General features: G+C 38.0%; 1 protein-coding gene across 2 annotated transcripts in view; it reads left to right on the top strand.

Moving 5' to 3' along the window:
• The window catches only part of MMRN1 (multimerin 1), a 74,531-nt gene that overhangs the window by 2,151 nt on the left and 48,958 nt on the right, over positions 1–23,422 (top strand). For both annotated transcript variants that reach the window (XM_070372150.1, XM_014481022.2), the window contains exon 2: positions 20,987–21,106. In XM_070372150.1, coding sequence (XP_070228251.1) covers positions 20,987–21,106 — 120 coding nt within the window. The remainder of the gene's footprint in view (positions 1–20,986; positions 21,107–23,422) is intronic.

Below are 23,422 nucleotides of genomic sequence, written 5' to 3'. Positions count from 1 at the left end.
TATTCATATTTTGTAATATTCTATGATTTAATTTTTTTAAACAAGTTGTATAGAAACCTTAGGCACTCATAGAAAATGACTTGAACTTTTTAGAGATGTGTGTCAAGAGTTTTCAATAGATTGTAAATACAACCAAAAGAAGAAGGGAACAGTTCTAATTAAAATAGTGCTTAAAGTTTTACATGGCATATAGAAATGGCATACAGTTGTTTCATAATTAGAAGTAGTAATTGATAACTTGATGAATACTAGATACATGCTAATTGTTTTACCCAGAGACCTCACTGTCAAAGCTTATGAACACCTACTTATTTTTATATATTACAAATCATCTGATGATTTTTATATATTGCCTATTATGTGCCTAACATTGTACTGGTCTCTGGGGAAATAGAGAATTTTTAAAATAATTCCTGCTTCCAAGGAATATTTTCTATAAAAAGTAACCACCAACATGTCTCAGATTTTTAAAAATTCACTATATGTTAGGAGGAAACAAGACATTAAAGTTGTGACCTGCTGAGCAGAACTCCATCCGTTGGATTTTCCAATGACAATAATCTTATTTCTGAGGCTTCCCAGGTGGCTCTAGAGGTAAAGAACACTCCTGCCAGTGCAGGAGATGTAAGAAATGTGTTTGATCCCTGGGTCGGGAGAATCCCCTGGAGAAGATAAAGGCAACACACTCCAGTGTTCTTCCCTGGAGAAACCATGGAAAGAGGAGCCTGGCAGAGTACAGTCCATAGGGTTGCACAGAGTCAGACATGATTGAAGCGACTTAGCACACATGTACTTAGAGGGTCTTGAAGAAACTCCAGGAGACAGTGGAGGACTGAGCAACAACAACTTAAGAGTCTACATCCTGAAGTCCTGGAGAGCTGAGGTTCTATTTCATTTTTTTGGCTGAACCATGCAGCATGCAGGATCTCAGTTCCCTGACCAGATCAAACTCTCTGCATTGGGAGCACCGAGTTATATACCACTGACCACCAGGGAGGTCCTGAAGTTCTCTTTTGGTAAACTTTTCATTCGGTCCCAGACTTCTACTCATTAAGCCACGCAATTGATAATGGTATGAGATAAAACTTAGGCCCATCTCTTATGGACACAGTGCTGACGAAAAGAAACCTTAACAAGGTCAAAAGAGATCTTTCACATTTTATTTGATTAACAAACAAAAACAGTAGCAAACACTTTATGGTATTTTCTCTAGTACTATACTGAGGGTGTGTATGTGTGTGTGTGTGTGTGTATGAAAATACATAATTTTCAATCCTTTAAACATCGCCATAATTCTATGAAGAAGATTCTTTTACTATTTCATTATGGAGAGGTTAAGAAACTTAACTAGGGTCACTTAGCTAGTAAATTGCACAGCAAAAATGCAAACCCAGGCTGTCTTCAGAGACAAAGCATTCTATCCCTACATTATACTCCCTCAGCAAACACAGTCTACTATCCCAACTGGAAAAAACAAGTGGCCAGTATATTTCCCCACTTCTGAGGCTTCAGTGACTATTCTTTGCTCCATAACAGAGTCCAGATTTGTTACCCAGATCAGTCACACAATGCCATCTTTGATCTGGCTCTTGCCTATCTCCCCAGCCTCATCTTCTGTCACTTTCTGGCCATTAAAATTTGTAGTTTTCTAGTCCACAGTATATTGTTTGTTAAACCCATCTCTGGTCCCTGTTTGTACTTCTGGCTAGCACAGTCTTATTTTCCTATCACCTACTTCTTTTACACCTAATAATAATATCTCCAGGAAGCCTTCTCAGTCTCAGTCAGGTGGGCTCTCTGACTGTACTTAAACTCTGAATTCTTCTTTTGCCACACTTACAGTAGTGTATTATAATTATATATGTGATCTCCTTGCATTTAGGTACATATTTTCATTGCTAGTAAAATATTTGGTTTCTAATACATACACAATATTTAATGAACTGACTATAAAGTTTATGGATCTATATGTGAATATATAAACAAATCCTTCCTAAAGAATTATTATTTCTGTATAAGAAAATCTGATTGACTGGGGATAAACTCATCTTTAGGTTTTGGGGTTTTTTCCCCTAATACTCTTAGAATTTTATAGTGATTCTACTTAAAAGGAATACTTACATCAATAGAATTTTTCTGGCATATTTTTGTCTCATCTTGTATTTTGTCTCATCTTAGCACCACAGAACTCCTGGCCCCACCAGAGTTGTGGTTTCCTGTCTAGCAGAATGGAGGTTGGTCAGTGACCAAGCACTTTGAAAGAGGCAGGATAAAAAGGAGAAATTAGAATTACTGTATCTATGCAGTGAGCCAATATTTGCTGAGGACTAATATAGGCTACACAGTTCATGGGGTCTTAAAGAGTCAGACATGACTGAGCAACTAACACTTTCAGCTTTCAATACGTCCCCAGCATCGTGCTTGTGCTGAGAGTAAAACAGTGAAAACAAACTCCCACCTGTTCCGCCTCCTGGAACCTGCAGTCCAGGAGGGCGTGGGGAGGAAAAAGAGTGCATCACAAAGACTGATGTGGAGTCAAAATGGTGATCAACATTCTGAATGAAGTTCTTAAGAATATGTAACAGGGTGAGTGGCCTACCCTGAGCACTGTGAGCCTCCCCTGAGAGGATAGTAGGTAAGATGAGATATCGAGAGGCATCGACTGCCTACCTAATAACTTCTCTCACAATCCCAACGCCTGCACCTGTGTACTTGAATCTTCATCTCAGTGAATGGCTAGTTCCATAACTGGAAACCTTTGGTATATCTTTTACATTTTCTCCCCTGGCCTTTATATAATCAATTAAGAAGTCTCAGTGTCCTCTCCAACATCCTTCAAACCCCTAGCCTCTCTCCACTTTTACCATACCATCCCATTCTTACCACCATTACCCACCACCAATCTCTTAACTTATCCGCATTTCCACTCTTGCCTCCACACATGTGAGACCTTTCAAACTTTTTTATGGAATAAATTTGACATAGAACATTGTATGTTTGACACAGAACTCGGCTCCTCTGAGCCCCTCTGTGCCCGGCCACCTGCTCCAACCCAGGTGCTGCCAGGGCCGGGACCAATGCACCCACACTGAATCCTGATTATTTTAAGCTAGCTGTGGAAATGGTTTCCCTTGGCAATGTTTGACTTAGGAGTAGCCATGTGACCAGCTTTTGACCAAAGAGACACCTGGGAAGAACCATGGGGGAGCTCAAGGAAAAACTTCTCTACTCTTGACACTCAAGGTTTCTCTTCTTCCTCTAGACATGCACTCTCTACTGTGATAGCCACTAAGCACAGGTGGCTATTTAAAATTAAATTAGTTAAAATTAAGTGAAATTAAAAATTCAGTTCCTCAGTCATACTACTAGTTACATGGTCAAGCACTCTGTTCACCTGGAGCTAGTGGCTGCCATATGGGACAGTGTAGACACAGAGTATTTGCATTGTTGCAGAAAGTTCTATTGGATAATGCTGTGCCTGGATATTTTCAGTTTGGATTTGATGCTGAAACAGTGGTACCCATCTGAAAAACACTGAAAGGGGCTAGGGATTGCAAGTGAAAATGGAGATATCCTGAGGTTTTGAAAGATTGGCTTCCCTGATAGCTCAGCTGGTAAAGAATCTGCCTGCAATGCGGGAGACCTGGGTTCCATCCCTGGGTTGGGAAGATCTCCTGGAGAAGGGAAAGGCTACCCACTCCAGTATTCTGGTCTGGAGAATTCCACGGACTGTATAGTCCATGGGGTCACAAAGACTCAGACACGACTGAGCGACTTTCACTTCACTTCAAGGCATTTAAACTTTAACTCAGGTTAATGAATTTCATTGAATGTAAGACTTCATATACTGTGATGCATTATCTTATGTATTAATAAGAAAATATGACATTAAAGTTTTTAGATTTATCTCTCAGAGTTTTATTATATATCACTTATGCATCCTTGAAATGAAAATATAAATAAAACTGGTTTAGCTATTTCTAAGGCAGTAACAATACCTACTGTCTGACCAATAGTGACTAAAAGATACCACTGATTTCAAAACGTATTCATGATTTCAGAGATATGTGTCTTAAAAATCGGTGAAACTTGGTATTTTGCTCACATGCTCAAGTTCACTTGGTAGCTCTCCATACCTATAGAATAAAATGCAAAATCCTCACCATGCACACTGGGTCTTGCTCATGACCCCCTGTCTTTATGATCTAAATTTCCACCATGCTCCAAGTTCACTCCACTTCCTTTTCTCCACAAATGGGTTTCCTTCTGGTTACTGACCATGTCAAGTTAATATGTATCTCAAGGAAATTTCCTGTTTGCTCTTGATAGAATGCTGTAACTTCAGTATTTTGAATGATGGATTCCTTTTCTTCATGCAGCTCTAGCATTGATGTCCCTCTCTCAAGCAGACCTTCTCTGACAACCCAATGTCAAATTGCCATCTTATCACCTTTACTTTTTTCTTTAAAGCATTTATTTGAAATTATGAGTTTATTAATATATACATTTGTGTATTTTATATTTTTTCATGTCAAAAATACACCCTGTGATAATAGGAACCTTGCCCTTTTCAATTATTATTCTATTCAACTGCTAACATAAGTGCCATGCACATAGAAAAAGCCAAACAAAACTCTGTGGAATGACTGCTTATTGAATGGATTTGGAGTTTGAAGCAGAGATCAAGACTAGAGGCATAAGTTTGGAAAATATGAGAACTATAAAAATATGGATAATCAATTGAGGAGTTTTCTCTCTCTTTTTTTTTTTTAATGAAAAAGGAAAGGGAGAGAAAGCAGAAGTCAGAGCTGGCCCTGAGAGTTTCCCACTCTTTTGTTGCCATTGTGTTTTATTTTGCATAGAGAATGGCCATAAATATTGTAAAATATTAATGAAAAGGCCAGAAGGGAAAAGTTGAATATGAAACAAGATGAATACTTTATTTGCTGAGTTTACTGGAAACTTGATTTATTTTAGAATTTCATTTGTTTATTCTTTCTATAAGCTATATAACTTGCTTTAAGTACAAACAGGTGGCTCAAGTTAAATAAATTATGATTTCTAGTATGTTTAAGGGCTTTCCTGGTGGCTCAGTCAGTAAAGAATCTGCCTGCAATGCGGGAGACCTGGGTTTGATCCCTGGGTTGGGAAGATCCCTTGGAGGAGGGCATGGCAATCCATACCAGTATTCTTGCCTGGAGAATCCCCATGGACTGGGCAGACTGTGGCCCATGGGGTCACAAAGAGTCAGACACAGCTGAGCTACTAAGCATATCACAGTATGTCTAAAATAATAAATACTACAAGTCTTGTATTAATTAGACCACTTGTAAATAGAAATTTTAAATATAATATAAAAATTTGATGGTTTAACATCACAAAAACTATCTAATTAATTCTATTGCCTATCATAATAAGCATTTTTCTGCTTAATTCTGTAAATTATGAGGTTTTAGATGTGAAAAATCTGGTCAATTAAATTCAGATAACATCTTAGTCCATTCAGGCTGTTATAACAAAATAAAAGACTGGGTGGCTTATAAACAACAGAAATTTATTTCTCAGTTCTGGAAGCTGGAAGCCCAGGAACAGTTGCTAGCATGGTCAATGAGGGCTTTTTTCCAGGTTCCTGAGTTCTCATTTTACCCCCACATGGTAGAAGGGATGAGGGATCTCTCTAGGGCCTCTGTTATAAGGGCACTAATACCTTATACCTAATAACTCCCAAAGCCCCCATCTCTCAATACTATCATAATGGGCATTTGGATGTCAACAAATGGAGTTGGAGGGGGACACAAACATTCAGTCTATAACACGTATTGTTTGCAAAGTTCTTATCAAAGGCCTAGTGGCATCCAAGGGGATTATTCTCACCTGCTATAAATATCTAAAAGGAAACACACCATTTATATCCTTGAGAAATAAATGTATCAACTACATTATTGCCAGTGAAAATACTAAAGTATACTCTGCATCTCAATTTTTTCTTGTTAATCATTTCCTTTTATTTCTTTGATATTTTTACTCACTGAATTGCTGCTGAATATATAAGTACATATTGTATGATACATACCAGATTTTAAGGAGTGCTTATATAATCTAGGTGATGAGATGAGAAGTGTTTGTATACTTTGTTTACTTAAATATGAAATTAATTTAAAAGTGTGTTACTTGGGGGGATGCTAAAAGAGTCAGTTTACAGGAACAACTGATTTAAGTATAGCATTAAGCATCGCAGCATCTATTAGCCTGCCTTTCCTGAGGCTCTGCAGTTTGCACAGTGGGAAAGTCTGACACCTACTGGAGTAGAGTTTACAATATCCCTGAAAACATTCAAGTCACAGGATGGGGAAAAGAAACAACAATAAAATAAAATTAGGAAAATAAAACAAATGTATGAAAAAAAAGTTTAAGATACCTTTAATGATTGCTGCTTATAAAAATGCATATGTTATGCATATCTAATTCAATGTACCTCTTAAAAATGTTCTATTATTGGCTTTAAAACTTGAAAAATAGGTTTGGTCCAAAAGGCAAACTCCATGCACATCCTGGGAAGGGGGCACCCTCAGCTCATTCTCCTAAAATTTTACACTGAAAATTACTATTATTATTATTATTGTATATACACAATAATTTGTGACTCTGAGCATATGTCATTAAAAACTCAATTATATTCACTACATTGTGCCCACCATGGAAGGCAAATCAGTGGTGCCTGACAAAAGACTTTCATTGCAAAGGATGGTATATAAAAGGTTTTTTTTTTTCTTAAAACCTAAGTTAACCAGAAAATTCAAGTATCAGAAATTTCCCATCATCTGAGATTTTCATGATTGCCTCTCAAGATCTGTTTCAAATATTTCTATGATTCTTTTATAAAACTAATACTTCTATCCCAGTTTAAATATTATACAGACTTTAGAAAACGGATGGGCTATATAAAGGTATTACACTAAAATAAAATGAACCACAATTTTTAAAATTTGAAAATAGTCATTTTCTTAACGAGATTATTATCAAGATGGACTTATCTTTTGGACTAACTGCCAAAACTAAATATAAAATGTCTAATGCTTTATTTGTGTGTGATTTACATAATAAGAATCTTTTCACTAAATGTAAATGCTTACTTCCAAGTTCTATTAATATTTCTTTCACATTATATATTTCCTTTGGACTACTTTCTCTTTTGTAACTGGTGCACTACCTATAAATCCTATACAGTCTATGAAATTCTCCAGGTCAGAATACTGGAGTGGGTAGTCTTTACTTTCTCCAGGGGTCTTCCCAACACAGGGATGGAACCCAGGTCTCCTGCATTGCAGACGGATTCTTTACTAGCTGAGCCACAAGGGAAGCCCAATGAAAATAAAGATTCCTATAAAGATTACATAACATTTGGGAAGTATTTAGGTTCATGTCTTCTTGGGACTATAGAGACATCTGGAATATATTTCTTCTGAGAGCTAAACTTCATCATATGCATTGAACCGCAACAATAATAATCTTCTGTATTGACCTGATATACATAAGCATTTACGGTTAAGATGAATTTATCAGGTCATTAGAGAAGAAAAAGGAGCGATCTCTACTAGTGTGAGGCAGAAAACAAAGTGGGAGATTTATACATACATATATACAGCTATATATATATATATATAGAAGTCACTCAGTCGTGTCCGACTCTCTGTGACCCCATGGACTATATATATAGCCCACCAGGCTCCTCCGTCCATGGGATTCTCCAGGCAGGAATACTGGAGTGGGGTTGCCATGTCCTTCTCCAGGGGATCTTCCCGACCCAGGGATAGAACCCGGGTCTCCCACATTGCGGGGCAGACGCTTTACCCTCTGAGCCACCTATATAGGTATCTATCTATTCCCTTCATAAAAATATCCTATTGAACTCTCTGAATAATGTAGTTGTTAGCAGCAGCAGCAACTGTTTTAAATATATTAAGTCATTTAATCTCACAACAATTTGTGAGGTAGGTAACATTATTAAATTTATTGTAAATACACAGTCTCCCCAAGTACAAAACCTTATCCAACTTCCAAGAGAAAATTACATACCATTGGCTAGTTTATGGTGGGAATTTTGCTGATTGACTTTGATTTCTAGTGTATAGTCTCAGGAATTGGTATTTTCATGGTATTGTGTCAATTCAAATCACAGGGTATGAATATAAACATTTAAACATTGTCTTCTATGAACAGGATGACAAGCAATTTATTAATCTGAATTTTAAGGACTAGTATAAATACATTACATTAATCTTTTTAGATCGGTGTTTTCTATTTCTTAAGAAAAATACTTGTCATGGTCATTATTTAAACAAATCCTTTGTTGCTTCGGTCCACTCTCAATTCAGGATAAGAACGGATGTGTGTGGGCCATGGTTTGGTCAGTTTGCACAGCAAACGGCAGTGACCAACTCATGGAATTTTTAATTTAGTGTTTTCACTGGCTCCTTGGAATACTGGATTTCTAAAATGTTTCAAAATAGAACGATTGTTTATTTACAGTGCTTTTCTGAGTTCATTAACCACAAGACTTCAAGTTTTCTGAATAAAAATAGAATCTTCTTCTATCATTACTTTTTTAAGTTCTAAATAGCCAAAGATGTCTGCTTTTCCCTCAAACAAATCTTTTACCTATTAACTTGGAAAATCCGAAGGATCAATACAAGCCCTTCTCAGTACATGTTGCTGCACAAAAGCAAGTGTTATTGCCCTTAAAGAGAATCCCAAATGCAGTCTGCTGTTTGGAGGGTTAGGACCCCACGGAAAGCTCAACACTTCAAAGAAACTGCTCTCTGTTTGCCATAATCAGTCTGGAAAGGTACAAAAGAGGTCTAGATTTAAGCAAAATGCTTGTCTGGGATCATTACATTGCTTTTAAACTTGCCTGTCACCATTTCACCATGCTGAATTTTCTATTTTAAAACTTATATTTTCAAATTATTCGGTTTTAAAATTATATTTACATATTTAATATCCCTTAATGAGCTTATTTCATTGGTAGCATAAACCTAATTATGAGTCACATCAGGGACTCTTTGGCTGTGGATAGTCCTCCCAATTTACACTGGATCAAAGATTGCTGGGCCATGAGCAATCTACTGATCTGCTCTTTGGCCTACTACACTATTTTAGTCATGAAATGGTTTTACTATTTAGAGTTTTAAACAATCACTTGCAGGTGATGCTGATTTACTCTCACAAACAATATCTAACTATCTTTCTATCATCTTTTTTTCCCCAAAACCCAGGTTACATAGTGACAGTGGTACTTTTTCCTGCCTCATACTGTCCCCTCCATAATCATTCAGCCAATGCTTACATGACAGTTTAACTGGGCTTCAGCTGAAGTTAATCATTCCCTGTAATTAGGATAATCAGTGGATTTGCATGAAAAATCTATTTTTAAAATATCCCTTTATTGTAGTCTTTAATTTTAAAATTTTTGTTACCTGTTTTTGGCAGTTCTTTGTTTCACATTATTTTTCCAAGTATCACCACACTTGAACAAAATTTGCTAATGTGTCTTTTTATGTCTTTACAGAACTGAATTGTCAAACTTCTCATTCAAAAGAACCTTGCACAATAAGCTGTATAATGCTCAATTTTTCTGCCTTAGACAGATGAATGACTGAGTCAGCTTTATTTGTAAAAGACCTAAATATTTCAAAGCAGATATTTAGTGACTCTGGGGAAAAATGTGTTCCTTCTTTGGTTTTTAACATTTAGGTTGATTGTTGTATTAATTTAATAATAATAATTATTATTATTATTTTAAGGAGCATAGATTTCTTATATTCTAGTGATTTTGTGACATACATCTCATACTGATTTGAACTCATTTGTTGCTGTTCAGTTGCTCAGTTGTGTCCAACTCTTTGCAACCCCATGGACTGCAGCACGCCAGGCTTCCCTGTCCTTCACTATCTCCTGGAGTTTGCTCAAACTCATGTCTGTTGAGTCAGTGATGCCATCCAACCGTCTCATCTTTTGTTTTCTCCTTCTCCTCCTGCTCTCGATCTTTCCCAGCACCAGGGTTTTTTCCAATGAGTTGGCTCTTTGCACCAGGTGGCCAAAGTACTGGAGCTTCAGCATCATTCCTGCCAATGAATATTCAGGGTTGATTTCCTTTGGGGTTGACCAGTTTGATCTCCTTCAATCCAAAGAACTCCAAGCATCTCAGAAGTATCAATTCTTCAGCACTCAGCCTTCTTTATGGTCCAAATCTCATATCTGTACATGACTACCAGAAAAACTTTGATTCTACAGACTTTTGTTGGCACAGTGATGTCTCTGCTTTTTAATATGCTGTCTAGGTTTGTCATAGTTTTCCTTCCAAGGAGCAACCATCTCCTAATTTCGTGGCTGCCGTCACTGTCCACAGTGATTTTGAAGCTCAAGAAAATAAAGTCTGTCACTGTTTCCACTTTTTCACCATCTATTCACCATGAAGTGATGAGAGCAGATGCCATGATCTTAGTTTTTTGAATGTTGATTTTAAGCCAGATTTTTCACTGTCCTTTTTCACCCTCATCAAGAGGCTCTTTTGTTCATTTGATGTTACAGTCATGAGCTTTGCTACTATACTTTGTAAATCATTCTGCCTCTACCTTCAAGAAACATAGTCTCAGTTACAAGTGAGCAGGAATACATATCTTATTATATTTATATATAGGGGAAAATGATAGAAATAGAAACCTAAGAATGAAAAAAATCATATAATCCAATCATTCGATTAATCTATAGTTATTAAGTGGAGAAGGCAATGGCACCCCACTCCAGTACTCTTGCCTGGAAAATCCCATGGACGGAGGAGCCTGGTAGGCTGCAGTCCATGGGGTTGCGAAGAATCTGACACGACTGAGCGACTTCACTTTCATTTTTCACTTTCATGCATTGGAGAAGGAAATGGCAACCCACTCCAGTGTTCTTGCCTGGAGAGTCCCAGGGATGGGGGAGCCTGATGGGCTGCCGTCTATGGGGTTGCACAGAGTCGGACACTACTAAAGTGACTTAGCTTAGCATAGCATAGCATAGCATAGCATAGCATAGTTATTAAGAACTTTCTTACAGTTTAGTATAGGATCTCTCTTATAATAAAATAACTGGTATTACAACCAGAAATGAGGCTGATTTTTGTTTTCCCAAATGGTATCTATATATTCCAAAAGTTTCATTCTGTTAAAAATTAGAAAAATAATTTTTCAGATATTACAAGCACAGTAAAAATATTTTCCAGACTTCTGCCTATAGCAACTAAGTTTCATCCATTTACATTAGATAATTTTCTTTCTCATATGATTTGTTTAATAAATTATTTTTATAAAATTGCAAATAATTTTTTTGTGTCTATACTCATTTAACTGTTAACATTTAACTCTCTCTCCATTCTCCTACAACTTAATTTGTAACATTAATATATATCTTCAATTTAAGATTCCTTGAGGTGTGGAATATCTTTAAATATCATTTTGGATGGCTTCTGCCAGAATGTCAACTAAAAATAGGTACTTTAATAAGGGCCATTTTTGTCTGATCATTGCATTTTTGGCAAATAACCTACTTTAATGTTGTTACAGTTTCTCATCCTCCTTGGAGAATGGTCAAGTCATATTCCTCTATTATCTTATATGTTGAAGAGAGTAAGCATACATGCATGGATAGAAACAAAGTTTTTTAGAAATGGGCTTGAGAAAAGTTATAGGTACAATATGGTCTAATTGATAAGACATGGGTCAGCACCGCAATTCAACTGAATCTTTCAGTAAGGCAAGATTTATTTTTATGTTATTCTTAAAGCAGACTTAAAATTGTGTGATATTTGATAAAAAATCGATTTATTTTTTAGTTTTATGTAAGAAAAGAGCATCACATGGTATTATTTCTGTAATTTGCTTGCATCACACAAGTTTAAGTATTGATGAATAAATCTATGTATAAATATTTCAGAATGTATTTCACCATTCTGTGGTAAATGGACATTGAAACTACTTTTAAGCTTTGATAATTATGAATAATACTGCTATAAATACTCAGATACATGATTCCTGGCACATATGTGCCATGGTTTCTCTAAAGTATATATCTAACCACTGGATCAGAGGATTCAAAGTTCATTTTTACATGATATTAACACATTGGTTTTCAAAGTGGTTGTACCACTTTATAATTCCACCAGTAGTATGTGTGAGAGTCCAATTCTCTATCTCCTCTGAACACATGAGACTGTCAAATCCTCAGTGTTTGCTTTTTGGAGGTATAAAGCATTATTCCATTATGATCTTAATTTGCATTTTCTTGATGTTGACAAGACTGACCTTTTTACATGTATAATAGACATTAGTATTTCTTTGTATAAAATGTTTGTTCAAGTAGTTTATCCATTTTTCAGTGTTCTATTTTTTGTCTTTATATTACTTATTGGTAGGAATTTGTTATATTTTTTGGATGTTATTTTTTTTTTGTCTTTGCCAAATATTTTCTTCTAATCCACAGTCTCTCTTTTTAGATTACTTCTGGTGCTTTCACATGAGTAGAAATTTTAAATTTTTATATATTTAAGTATTTTAGTTAGTACAAAGAAAAACAAGAGGGTTGTTTTTGTACTTTAACCTTATATGTTACAAGATGGCTAAATTCACTCATTACCTCCAGAATTTTTTTGTAAACACATCACAATCTTCCACATAAAACATGTTTTCTGCAGGTAAATATAATTTACTTATTTTCAGTCTACGTGTCTTTCTCTTTCCTATCTTATTATATTAGAAGAGGTTCCCAAGTAGTGAAGATATTTGTCTATGCTTTCAAGAGGTTTAGAGTTTTAGCTCTTCCTTTGAGAGCTTTAACCTGTTATTTGGTTAATTTTCATATCTGGTTTAAGATAGCAGTTCAACTTCATTTGTTGACATGTGGCTATCCATTTGTCTGGTCTTGAAAAGAGTATTCTTTTCTCCTTTAAAGTGCTCAGCACTCTTGACAAAAATCAACAGAATATAAACGTAAAGGTTTATTTCTGGACTCTAACTTCGATCCATTGATCTCTTATCTATATCCTATTAATTAAGCTAAATGCAAGTCTTAGTTAATGTAGTTTTGTAGTATGCTTTGAAATTGGATAGGGTAAGTACAGAGTGCTCTATTTCCACCACCACCCCCCACCCCCCGCCCCCAGTATGCTTTGGCTATCCTGAGTTACTTGCATTTCCCATATGAATTTTAAGCTTTAAATTTCTGCAAAAAAGCCATGTGGGATTTTGATCAAGATTGTGTTTAAGAGACAGGATGGCAATACTCACCAAATTGATCTAACAATGTTAAGTTTTCTAATCGGTAAATACTTTTCATTTATTTAGGTCACCTTTAAGTTCTTTCCATGATATTTTGTAATTTTTGTAATTCCTTTGTTAAATGTTTCATGAGGTTATGATTATCTTGATACTAATGTGAATGGAATTGCTCTCTTAGTTTCATTTTTTGAATAGTTTCTAATGCATAGAAACAAAACTATTTCTCATATATTGCAAACTTGCTGTATTTGCATATTAGCTCTAGTAGTGTTTTAGTGGACTCAGAATTTCCTACATGCAAGAAATATGCAAATATAAGTTTTACTTCTTCCTTTTTAGTATGGATCCATTTTTTTTTTACTCTTCCCCAGTTACCCTGAATAAAACCTCCAGTAAAATGTTAAAAGTTCCATCTTAATGGCTCACTGTCATTTCCTTTAAGAGCCTCATATAAGTGCTTAGCCGTAAGTCCAAACTTGGGAATCCCAATATGACAAAACCCAGCCATTCCCCAGAATCCACACAATATCCATCTGATAGTGAGAACAGCTACTCTAGGTAATACTTTCCTTCTATTTGCAGTAAATTTGTTTGCCCTTTTGATAATTCAAATCAAATAATTAAAATTGGTTGAAAATGTATGCTTTTATATTCCTGGTCTACCAAAAAGTTTAAAGTGAGGATTATATTTTGGTCTGAAGCTTCCTTAATTTTACTAGCAATTAGTATATCATCCACATATTGGATTAAAACTCCATTAATTGGAGATCCCTGAATTCCTTGGCTAAGGTTTCCCCCAAAATAGGCGGCAGCAGGGAGGGGCATGCTAAAATCCTTGTGGCAATACCATCCAAAAAATATTGCTTTATATTAGTCTCTGGATCATCCCATTCACAGGCAAACAATTCTTGGGACTCAGGGATATGTAGTAAAAAGCATCTTTTAAATCCAGAACTATAAACCAGCAGTAGGCTCTAGATAAAGTTGTTCACAAAGCGTATGTATTTGGCACCACAGGATATATATCCTCTATAGTTTGGTTAATGGCTTTCAAATGTACAAAAATGATAATCTCTGACCCTTAGCTTTTGTTATTTATTTATTGGCCATGTCACATGGCTTGTAGGCTCTTAGTTCCCTGACCAGGTATTGAACCTGGATCACAGGGCTTCCCTTGTAGCTCAGCTGGTAAAGAATCCATTTGCAGTGCAGGAGACCTTGGTTCTATCCCTGGGTTGGGAAGATCCCCTGGAGAAGGGAAAGGCTATCCACTCCAGTATTCTAGCCTGGAGAATTCCATGGATTGCAAAAAGCTGGACATGACTCAACGACTTTCACTTTCACTTTCTTTCACAGATCACAGCAGTGAAAGCCTGGAGTCCTAACCAGAAGCCCGCTAGGGATCCTTCTCTGAGTTTTTGTACAAGCAGGATTGGAGGGTTATGTGGGGGTTAAGAAAGTCAGATTACTTTGCATATAAGAAATGGGGCTATCAAAGGCTTTATACTTTCCTCCACATGCTTCTTTTAAAGGGTATTTCTTTGAATTTGGAGTCCTGGCACCTGGAGGAATTTTTACTACTATTGGGTCAGCCGTCTTAGTTCTTACTGCCCTCCTGTCATCCCAAACATCTAGACTTTCCTTCCTGAAATTTTTCAGGTTGGTGTTTTTCTCCCTATTAGAACAGTTTGGAGAGTTTCATCTTTTTAGGATCATCTCAGTAGGACAGCATTTTATTTATCAAATTATATGAGCTTCCCTGGTAGCTCTGTTGGTAAAGAATCTGCCTGCAATGCAGGAGTCCTGGGTTCAGTCCTTGGATCGGGAAGATCCCCTGGAGGAGGGAATGGCAAACCAGTCAAGTATTCTTGCCTGGAAAATCTCATGGACAGAGGAGCTTTGTGGGTTATAGCCCATGGGGTCACAAGAGTCAGACACGACTTAGGGACTAAACCACTACCATCATAGATCAAAAGTAGAAAACAGTGAGTGACATATACAAATCCCCTGGGGTAGACCTTGGTCATCCAGACCTGTGGGAACTTGTCTCGAGGGATATTGCCCTGCCTGAGGCAGAGGAGCCCCTGGACTAAATTATGTACTCTGGTGAGTACAGGGAAGGGAGACCAATCCCTTTTGATGATCCAGAAAGAAGGGTACAAGGCCAGAGCTGGACATGCAGCTCTAGGATGGTTGGTGAAAACCTCAGGGGCACTTGCAGAGATTCCTCCCTTCATATAGGGAGAGAGCTACTGGAAACTCCACAGGAGGAGTCAAGGCCATCATTAGGCTCTGACTCAGGCAAGACAGGCATTTTCTGAAGGTTTTCCCTCTGAATCAGAATTTCACATCTCTTTTGCAAATCCTTGAAGTGAAGTGAAGTGAAGTGAATGAAAGTCCCTCAGTCGTGTCCGACTCTTTGCAACCCCATAGACTGTACCTGCCAGGGTCCTCTGTCCATGGGATTCTCCATGCAAGAATACTGGAATGGGTTGCCATTTCCTTCTTCTTCTATAAATACCCAGTTTGGTTTTGCTGCTGAAAAATGTATTTAATAACTTGGAAAAACCAGTTGAAGTGAAATATGTGACCCCATTGCTTGCACATGCCTATTCTTAATCTGAGGAACGTGGATAACCACAGTGCAAGGCAGAGATGATGGTATAACAGCCAGGAGTCCTCCATCACTGGAGGAAAAATAAGCCCTTTAGTGAAACTGAGCTCTGCAGTTCGCTGATAAGATTTCCTCCATAGTAGTGCTCAAAATAGTTTGCTTGTTAGCTAGCAAAAATACCAAGAGCCTAGAAAGGCCTTTCCTCACATTCATGGGGTGGGTCACGTGTCAACCAGCAGAAACTCAAGGTCTGGGTGATGCAACGTTGGCTGTACCCTTGAGTTTACAGGAGATGAAGGAAGGCACCAATCTGGGGTTCAAAGCACACTTTTTCCTTTATAGGAAGTACCTGAGCACAGTAGAGCCCTGCCCTCCTCACCATCTCTTCACCTTAATGCTGGTTCTGAGGGTTAGCCCACCCCTCCAAGAATGAAGGTTTAGAAAGAGAGAGAGAGAGCACCTGTGTGGGCACGCAACCCCTACATCAAAGCTCTGTCATTATCCTAAGTTTTAAACCCAAGAGCTGGGAATGGATTGCAAATGGACTGTTACTCCCCTCAAAAAGAAGAAGGAAATGAAACAGCCTCAATAGGCATGAGAGAGAAAGTAAGAACCTTAGGATTTAGAAACCAGTTCCTAGTTTTGTTTGGTTTCTGAAAAGAAACAAGCCAACGTAGCAGTGACTTGGCTATATGAAGTCCCCGAGACACCACTGAAGAGAATGACAATCTCAAAAATGACCAGCTCAGATGTGAGGACTCATTCAGGGAACACTGGAAAGCTTTCCATTAGAGATGGTTGTCAGAAGTATAGCCCAGGCTCTGCCTCACTCAACACCTTGAAAGCTTACCTGATGAGAAGGGTAGAAGAGGTGACCATATCACCCTGAAGAAAGTGAAGTGAGGAGGCTGCCTGAGATTCAAAGCTGAATTTGACAGAGGATACAGGTTGAGACAGTGAAGGCCAGGGAAGCCTGGGATGCTGCAGTGCATGGGGTTGCAAAGAGTTGGACACAACTGAACAACTAAACAGTTCGAAATAATCAAGTGCTCACTTCTTCCAGAGCATGTTGGGGTTTAATCTTCCTAGTAGAAAATCAAAGCATTTTACCTCCCCAGCAGAGACCACAGACAAGCGAATCAAGACATCTGGGCAATTTCCAGGTAGAAAGCATTCACCTCAAAGCTGCCTCCACATTCTAGCCCGTGGCATTGAGCACCACCACCAATGTTTGTTCCTACTGGCAGTTTCCTTTCTTACACACATATGTTGTTGTTTGTCACTGAAGTATGTCTGATGTTTTGCAACTCCCAAGACCATAGCCCTCCAGACTCCTCTGTCCATGGGATTTTTCAGGCAAGAATACTGTAGTGCGTAGCCATTTCCTTCTCCAGGGCATCTTCCTGACCCAGGGATGGAATCTGTGTTTACTGCATTGGCAGGCTGATTCTCTACTGCTCAGCCACCAGGGAAGCCCTGCATACATATACACACACACCCTTAAAAGCAGTTTAATGCCTGCTAGCTTGGCTCATACAAAAGAAGGTTAAAATTCTCAGTGAGGAAAAAGCAAAATGTATTCAATTGTATAAAGGCTTCTTCCCTTTCAACAAACAGGGATAAAGCAAATTTCCTCCCATTTTTCCTCTTTTACAAAGGAAGTCTAATTGTAAGCTGCTGCTGCTAAGTCGCTTCAGTCGTGTCCGACTCTGTGTGACGCCACAGACGGCAGCCCACCAGGATCCCCCATCCCTGGGATGCTCCAGGCAAGAATACTGGAGTGGGCTGCCATTTCCTTCTCCAGTGCATGAAAGTGGAAAGTCAAAGTGAAGACACTCAGTCGTGTCCAACTCCTAGCGACCTCATGGACTGCAGCCTACCAGGCTCCTCCATCCATGGGATTTTCCAGGCAAGAGTACTGGAGTGGGGTGCCCAAGAGAGTGTTATAATTCAAAGACCATTCTCTGGCATTTTCCTCCAACTCCAGCTGATATTAGAGCTATGCTGTGTAACAAAAGAAAGCCATTTGTTGTTGTTGTTGTTTTTCATAACTTCAGTATACCATAAATATAGCAGGAAGTTTTATATAGAAATTGCAAGAACATGTTACCATTTAAAGAATAAAAGCACATAATTGAAAGAGCCATGTTATAAGAAAGGACAGGTACAAACTTACTGATAGAGTTCTGTAACCAAATGATCCTTAGATATCTCCATTAAAAAGTGTCTCCATCTTTGAGATAATTTAACCTTCTAGACCAGCCACTCTTAGATGTGTTTAATACTACTTAACTGCTACTTTCAATGAGCTTACTAAGCATCCTCTTAAAGTTTTATTTGTGTTTTGGAAGGTTTTTTTTTTTTGCTTTGTTTTATACCTGGCTAAATGTAGGCCAAGTTGACTATCATATTTATTATTTAAACTGCAAATAATTATACAAAATTCTTTTTTCCTGTTACTACTTTAACTATCTCAACCTTCCTTAAATTCCTATTTGTCTAATAACTGTCTCACCTGTTTTAATCTCTTTCGTTAACTCACTCTAAAGTTACATGGGTGTCTTATTTCATGCTGACCAACTTGGAAATAGATGATTTTTCTTCTAGCTCCCATTTTACTAATTTTACTTCATGTATTTCCCATTTATTTTTCCTATGCTTACTCCTTAGGCTGATTGGTATGATCACATACTTCTTTTCTTTTCCCATTAAATTTGCAAGTAAATGGTTGAGGTACCCCATTTTGGAAGTTTCCCCCCTATACCTCAGAAGACCAGAGGGAAATGATACCAAGGAAGTGTCTTAGGTGGAAAATTCCTCTAACCCAGGCACAGACTTTGTTCTTCTGGAGTGGGCAGTTTTCCTGATTTACATTCCCTCATTTCTTCTTTATGCTCTCACACAACAGAGTAATCAGGGCTGGTTCCATTAAGAACACACATCTATACCTCCAGGCAATCATATAGGCATGAGCGAAAGACCAACCCCAGCGGAAAGCAAAATTTCTAGTCAGAGAGCGATGTCTTCTCCTGAATCAGAGGACCCTCATTAATATCAGGTGTAAGGACTTCTTACGGGTCCAGTGGGTAAGACACTATCTTCCAATGCAGAGGATGCAGGTTTGATCCCTGGTCAGGGAAGACTCCACATGCCTTCTGGCAACTAAGCCCTTTTGCCAGAATTACTGAGCCTGCACTCTAAAGCCTGTGAGCTGCAAGGGAGACAGGACACAGCCAAAATTAAAATAGATAAATAAAAAAAAAATTTTAATATTTCAAATTTAATACTTTTCTGCGGTCATTCCAAGAGCCAATGGCTATTAACCAAGCCTAACAAAATAGACACAGACAAGCATGGACAAAGAAATCCAAAAGCCTGGGACCCAATCCTTTGAGTACCTCAGCAGCTGTAAGCTTTTATTCCCACCCTACCTTGTGGAAGTGTTTGTCCCTCCATCCTGTCCAGCTCTGTGGACTGTAACTCATTAGGCTCCTCTAATCCAGGCCAGAATACTGGAGTGGGTTTTCATTCTCTTCTCCAGGGGATCTTCCCGACCCATGGATTGAACCACGGTCTCCTGAATGGCAGGCAGATTCTTTACTGTCTGAGCCACCAGGGAAGCCACACCACCCTCGCTTAGGGTGGGAATCTAACAATCCTGAGAAGATTTCAGTACAATTTCAGCACAGGCACTTTTTAACAAGGTTACTCACCCGAAAGACGTGTGATCCTGGAGCAGTTTCTTCTCTCAAAAGTGAAAGCAGCACCAAGGAGCCTGGAGAGCAGCAGCAGGATACGGGAACGTGACTGCTGACCCCTAGACAAGTTTGGTCTGGATGGCCACTTAGGGTCAGTGGCAAGGGTCCACGTGCTGCCAGGGGCCACAGTGCCCCTGGTGCCTTTGGCAGACAGTCACAAGATTTCTGTCCCTTAGTGTCACCAAAATCTTTACCTAGCAAGGGCTCCCTGCCCACTGCACACAGAAGCCAATACCAAGGTACCAGCTTTTGAGAAGATAGAAGTGTATTGCAAGGTTGACTGGCTGTCTCTTGCATCCAGGGCTCAGGATGAAATTTGGGGGATTAGGGAAATTTTAAACTTGGAACCTTATTGGCTAGTCTTGAACCTGATTGGGTTAGTCCATATAAGCTCTCCCTGCTTCTGGAAGCCAGATTTTCCTGATTGAAGAACTCATTTCTTGAAAGCCTCAAGTAGCAACATTTCTGTCCTATTGAGTTCCACAAACCAAAGATTCTTGATCCTGCAGTTATTCTGGAGATAAGGGTTCCTGTCTTGCACATGCCCAGTGCTGTCTCTGTGAAATAACTCAAGGTTTCATTAACCAACAGTCTACTCAAGGACGCAAGACCCCTTTAAGCTGGTGCTATTTCCATTTGATTAATCGATACATTTAAGAATACGAAACTAGGTAAAGCTGGTCAATATTTTACCTGCTGTTTAAAATTTAATAAGCTTAATGTTATTTTTGCTATTGTAACTATAACTGATCTTAGCCATATGTCTAAACTTTTTATTAATTATAAAAATGTTTATATTAATCTTCACTGAACTGCTAAACTCATTTATTATAACCATTTAAATTGACTGTATTTTCTTCATTCACAATCATATCACTTGTGGCTAATAACAATTTTTCTTCTCTTTTGAACCTTACACCATTCATTTGCTTACATTTGTCTTACTGCATATTGTTCAATAGATCTAGGTCTGAGTCACTATCTCAGTCTAATATTGATAATTTGCATAAGGGCAATCTTGGATTTTGACTTAGCTTATAGCTGAACAGTAGAGATTCTGGTTTTAGCTCTGATTTATTCCTAATTTATTTTGATCTTACAATGTTTATTATCCATAAATACAGCCATGCAATAATAGGCATGTTTTCTCTCATTTCTAGATACTTTAAAGTTAGATATCAAATTTTCAATGTGTCTAATACACAATAGTGGCAGTAGACATAGGTCTATGAAAATAATCTTGATGAAAAGAATGCTTTCTGACAATAATATTTTCCTAATATAAGTGATCTCTTCCTTAGGAACTGGTGCGCTTATGTACATACCAGATTGTCTCCAACAGTGATACTGGACAACCAAGTCACTTATGTTCCAAGTGGCAGGGGGCCCTGTGGCTGGACCAGTGGACCCTGTCCTCAAAGGTATGTAGTGTTTCTTGAAAATACCCATTGCTTTTACCATAATCATGTGTGGCCTGGAATATGCAAAGAAAGTTAACCATACCAAGCACATGTATGTACAGTAGGGTCAGGGTAGAGCCATCACATTAAACTAGATGCGTGATCTTTAGTTAAAATGGACAAACTAATTATCCTTGCATCCGGTCCCATCACTTCATGGCAAATAGATGGGGAAATAGTGGAAACAGTGGCTGACTTTATTTTGGGGGGCTCCAAAATCACTGCAGATGGTGATTGCAGCCATGAAATTAAAAGATGCTTACTCCTTGGGAGGAAAGCTATGACAAACCTAGACAGCATATTAAAAAGCAGAGACATTACTTTGTCCACAAAGGTTTGTCTAGTTAAGGCTATGTTTTTTCCAGTAGTCGTGTATGATGTGAGAGTTGGACTATAAAGAAAGCTGAGTGAAAGAATTGATGCTTTTGAACTGTGGAATTGGAGAAGATTCTTGAGAGTCCCTTGGACTGCAAAGAGATCCAACCAGTCCCTCCTAAAGGAGATCAGTCCTGGGTGTTCATTGGAAGGACTCATGCTAAAGCTGAAACTCCAATACTTTGGCCACCTGATGCGAAAAGCAGACTCATTGGAAAAGACCCTGAAACTGGGAAAGATTGAAGGCAGGAGGAGAAGGGGGCGACAGAGGATGAGATGGTTGGATGGCATGACCAACTCAATGGACATGAGTTTGGGTATTCTCCGGGAGTTGGTGATGAACAGGGAAGCCTGGTGTGCTGTGGTTCATGGGGTCACAAAGAGTCAGACACAACTGAGCAACTAACTGAACTGAACTGCCACTTATGGGTGTTTTTAGCATATGTGAGTTAAATGAAGTAATATGCTTAGCCTAGTGCCTGGTACTTCGTGGGTTTTTAGTAAATGTTAACTCTATGTTTGTTTCTATTTGTATTATTACTATTACTTATATTCTATGACTAGACCAGCAATCCTTTAATTCCATGAAATTCATATGGTTCTAAAGGTTTATTAATAATTTCCCTTTCATACTAGGCTAAAGAGAAGCCCATAACTTGGCAAACCACTAATTGCAATTATGCATGGTAAAGCAGCTAAGTGGGTTCTTTCTTCTTGTGTCTATTTTAATGACTTATGTTATTTAGGGTTGTTTTTTTTAATTATGTAATTTTCCTAAAATGTGAGGCTGAGTGATAAATTTTCTGAATTCATGGAGTCACAGTAGCTCAGCTGGGGGTATTTCAGGAAAGCCTGCAATAAAAACTAAAATTGTTATTCAGGCCATGATGGCTAATGTTATGCAAATTTTCATACAAATAACTCAGGCAATGAATCAGTCTGGAACAGTGTGCAGTAAGGATGCATAAAACCAACGTGTTTCTTAGTGCCTAAGGGCATAGCTAAGGTCCAAGGTCCAAAGAGCTAAGCACATCTTAGGGATTTGGGAGACCTGAGCTCCAATTCTTCTTCCGGCATTTACTCCCTTTATGACAATTTCCTAGTCAACGTGCAATACAAAGAAAGGACTGTTAATTCTTTAGTAGTGAAAATATCACTACAGTAACCCCAATCACACTGCCCTTCTGAGTTTAAGGTGAGCTTTTTTTTTCTCTTTGAACAAACTAGAAATATATATCTTTGTTCCCGTTTTTTAATCTTTCTCTACATTTGAGTGAATCTCACCATGTACTTTTTATTTCAGTACAAAAGCACCATTTGTCAGTTTTTCTTTGTCTGAGCCACATGCACCAGGGATACAGTTTGTCAAAGCAGGAACAGTTGACTCCAACAGTAATGCAGCTAACTGCTTGACTTCACCCTGACAAACTCTAGAGTCTTTGCCCAAACTGCCTTACTCCCTGTTTAGCATTAGCTGCTGGACTAGAGATGCTATTTCACTGGACAGAGTTATTTGCTGATTATAATTTACAGAAATAAATACAGATAAATGATTAGCCTACTTTCAGAGATGGAAGAAGTCTTATAGCTCATTTTAAAACTGAGAAATAATTTCACACATAATTAATCACCCATCAAGTTATCACAGAAACTAAGACCCAGCCTGTTATAATACATTTCCCCACATAATCAGGGTTTATCCATGATACTGGCTACTGTTGTCTCCACATGGTCATATGTGACAAATTCAGATAATAATAAGTTCCTCATCAGCAAGCCAGGGTAATAATACTGTCCTCATAGAACTAATATGGGGATTAAACAAGATAATACAAACCAATTTCACAGACCCATTTAATAAGAAGTATTACCTAAATATTAAAGTCATAGGGATAAGAATCG

The sequence above is a fragment of the Bos mutus genome, chromosome 6 (assembly GCF_027580195.1).
Source record: "Bos mutus isolate GX-2022 chromosome 6, NWIPB_WYAK_1.1, whole genome shotgun sequence".
Taxonomy (NCBI): Eukaryota; Metazoa; Chordata; class Mammalia; order Artiodactyla; family Bovidae; genus Bos; species Bos mutus.
Note: the sequence above shows the minus strand (reverse complement) of the source record. Positions and strands in the feature narration are given on the sequence as shown.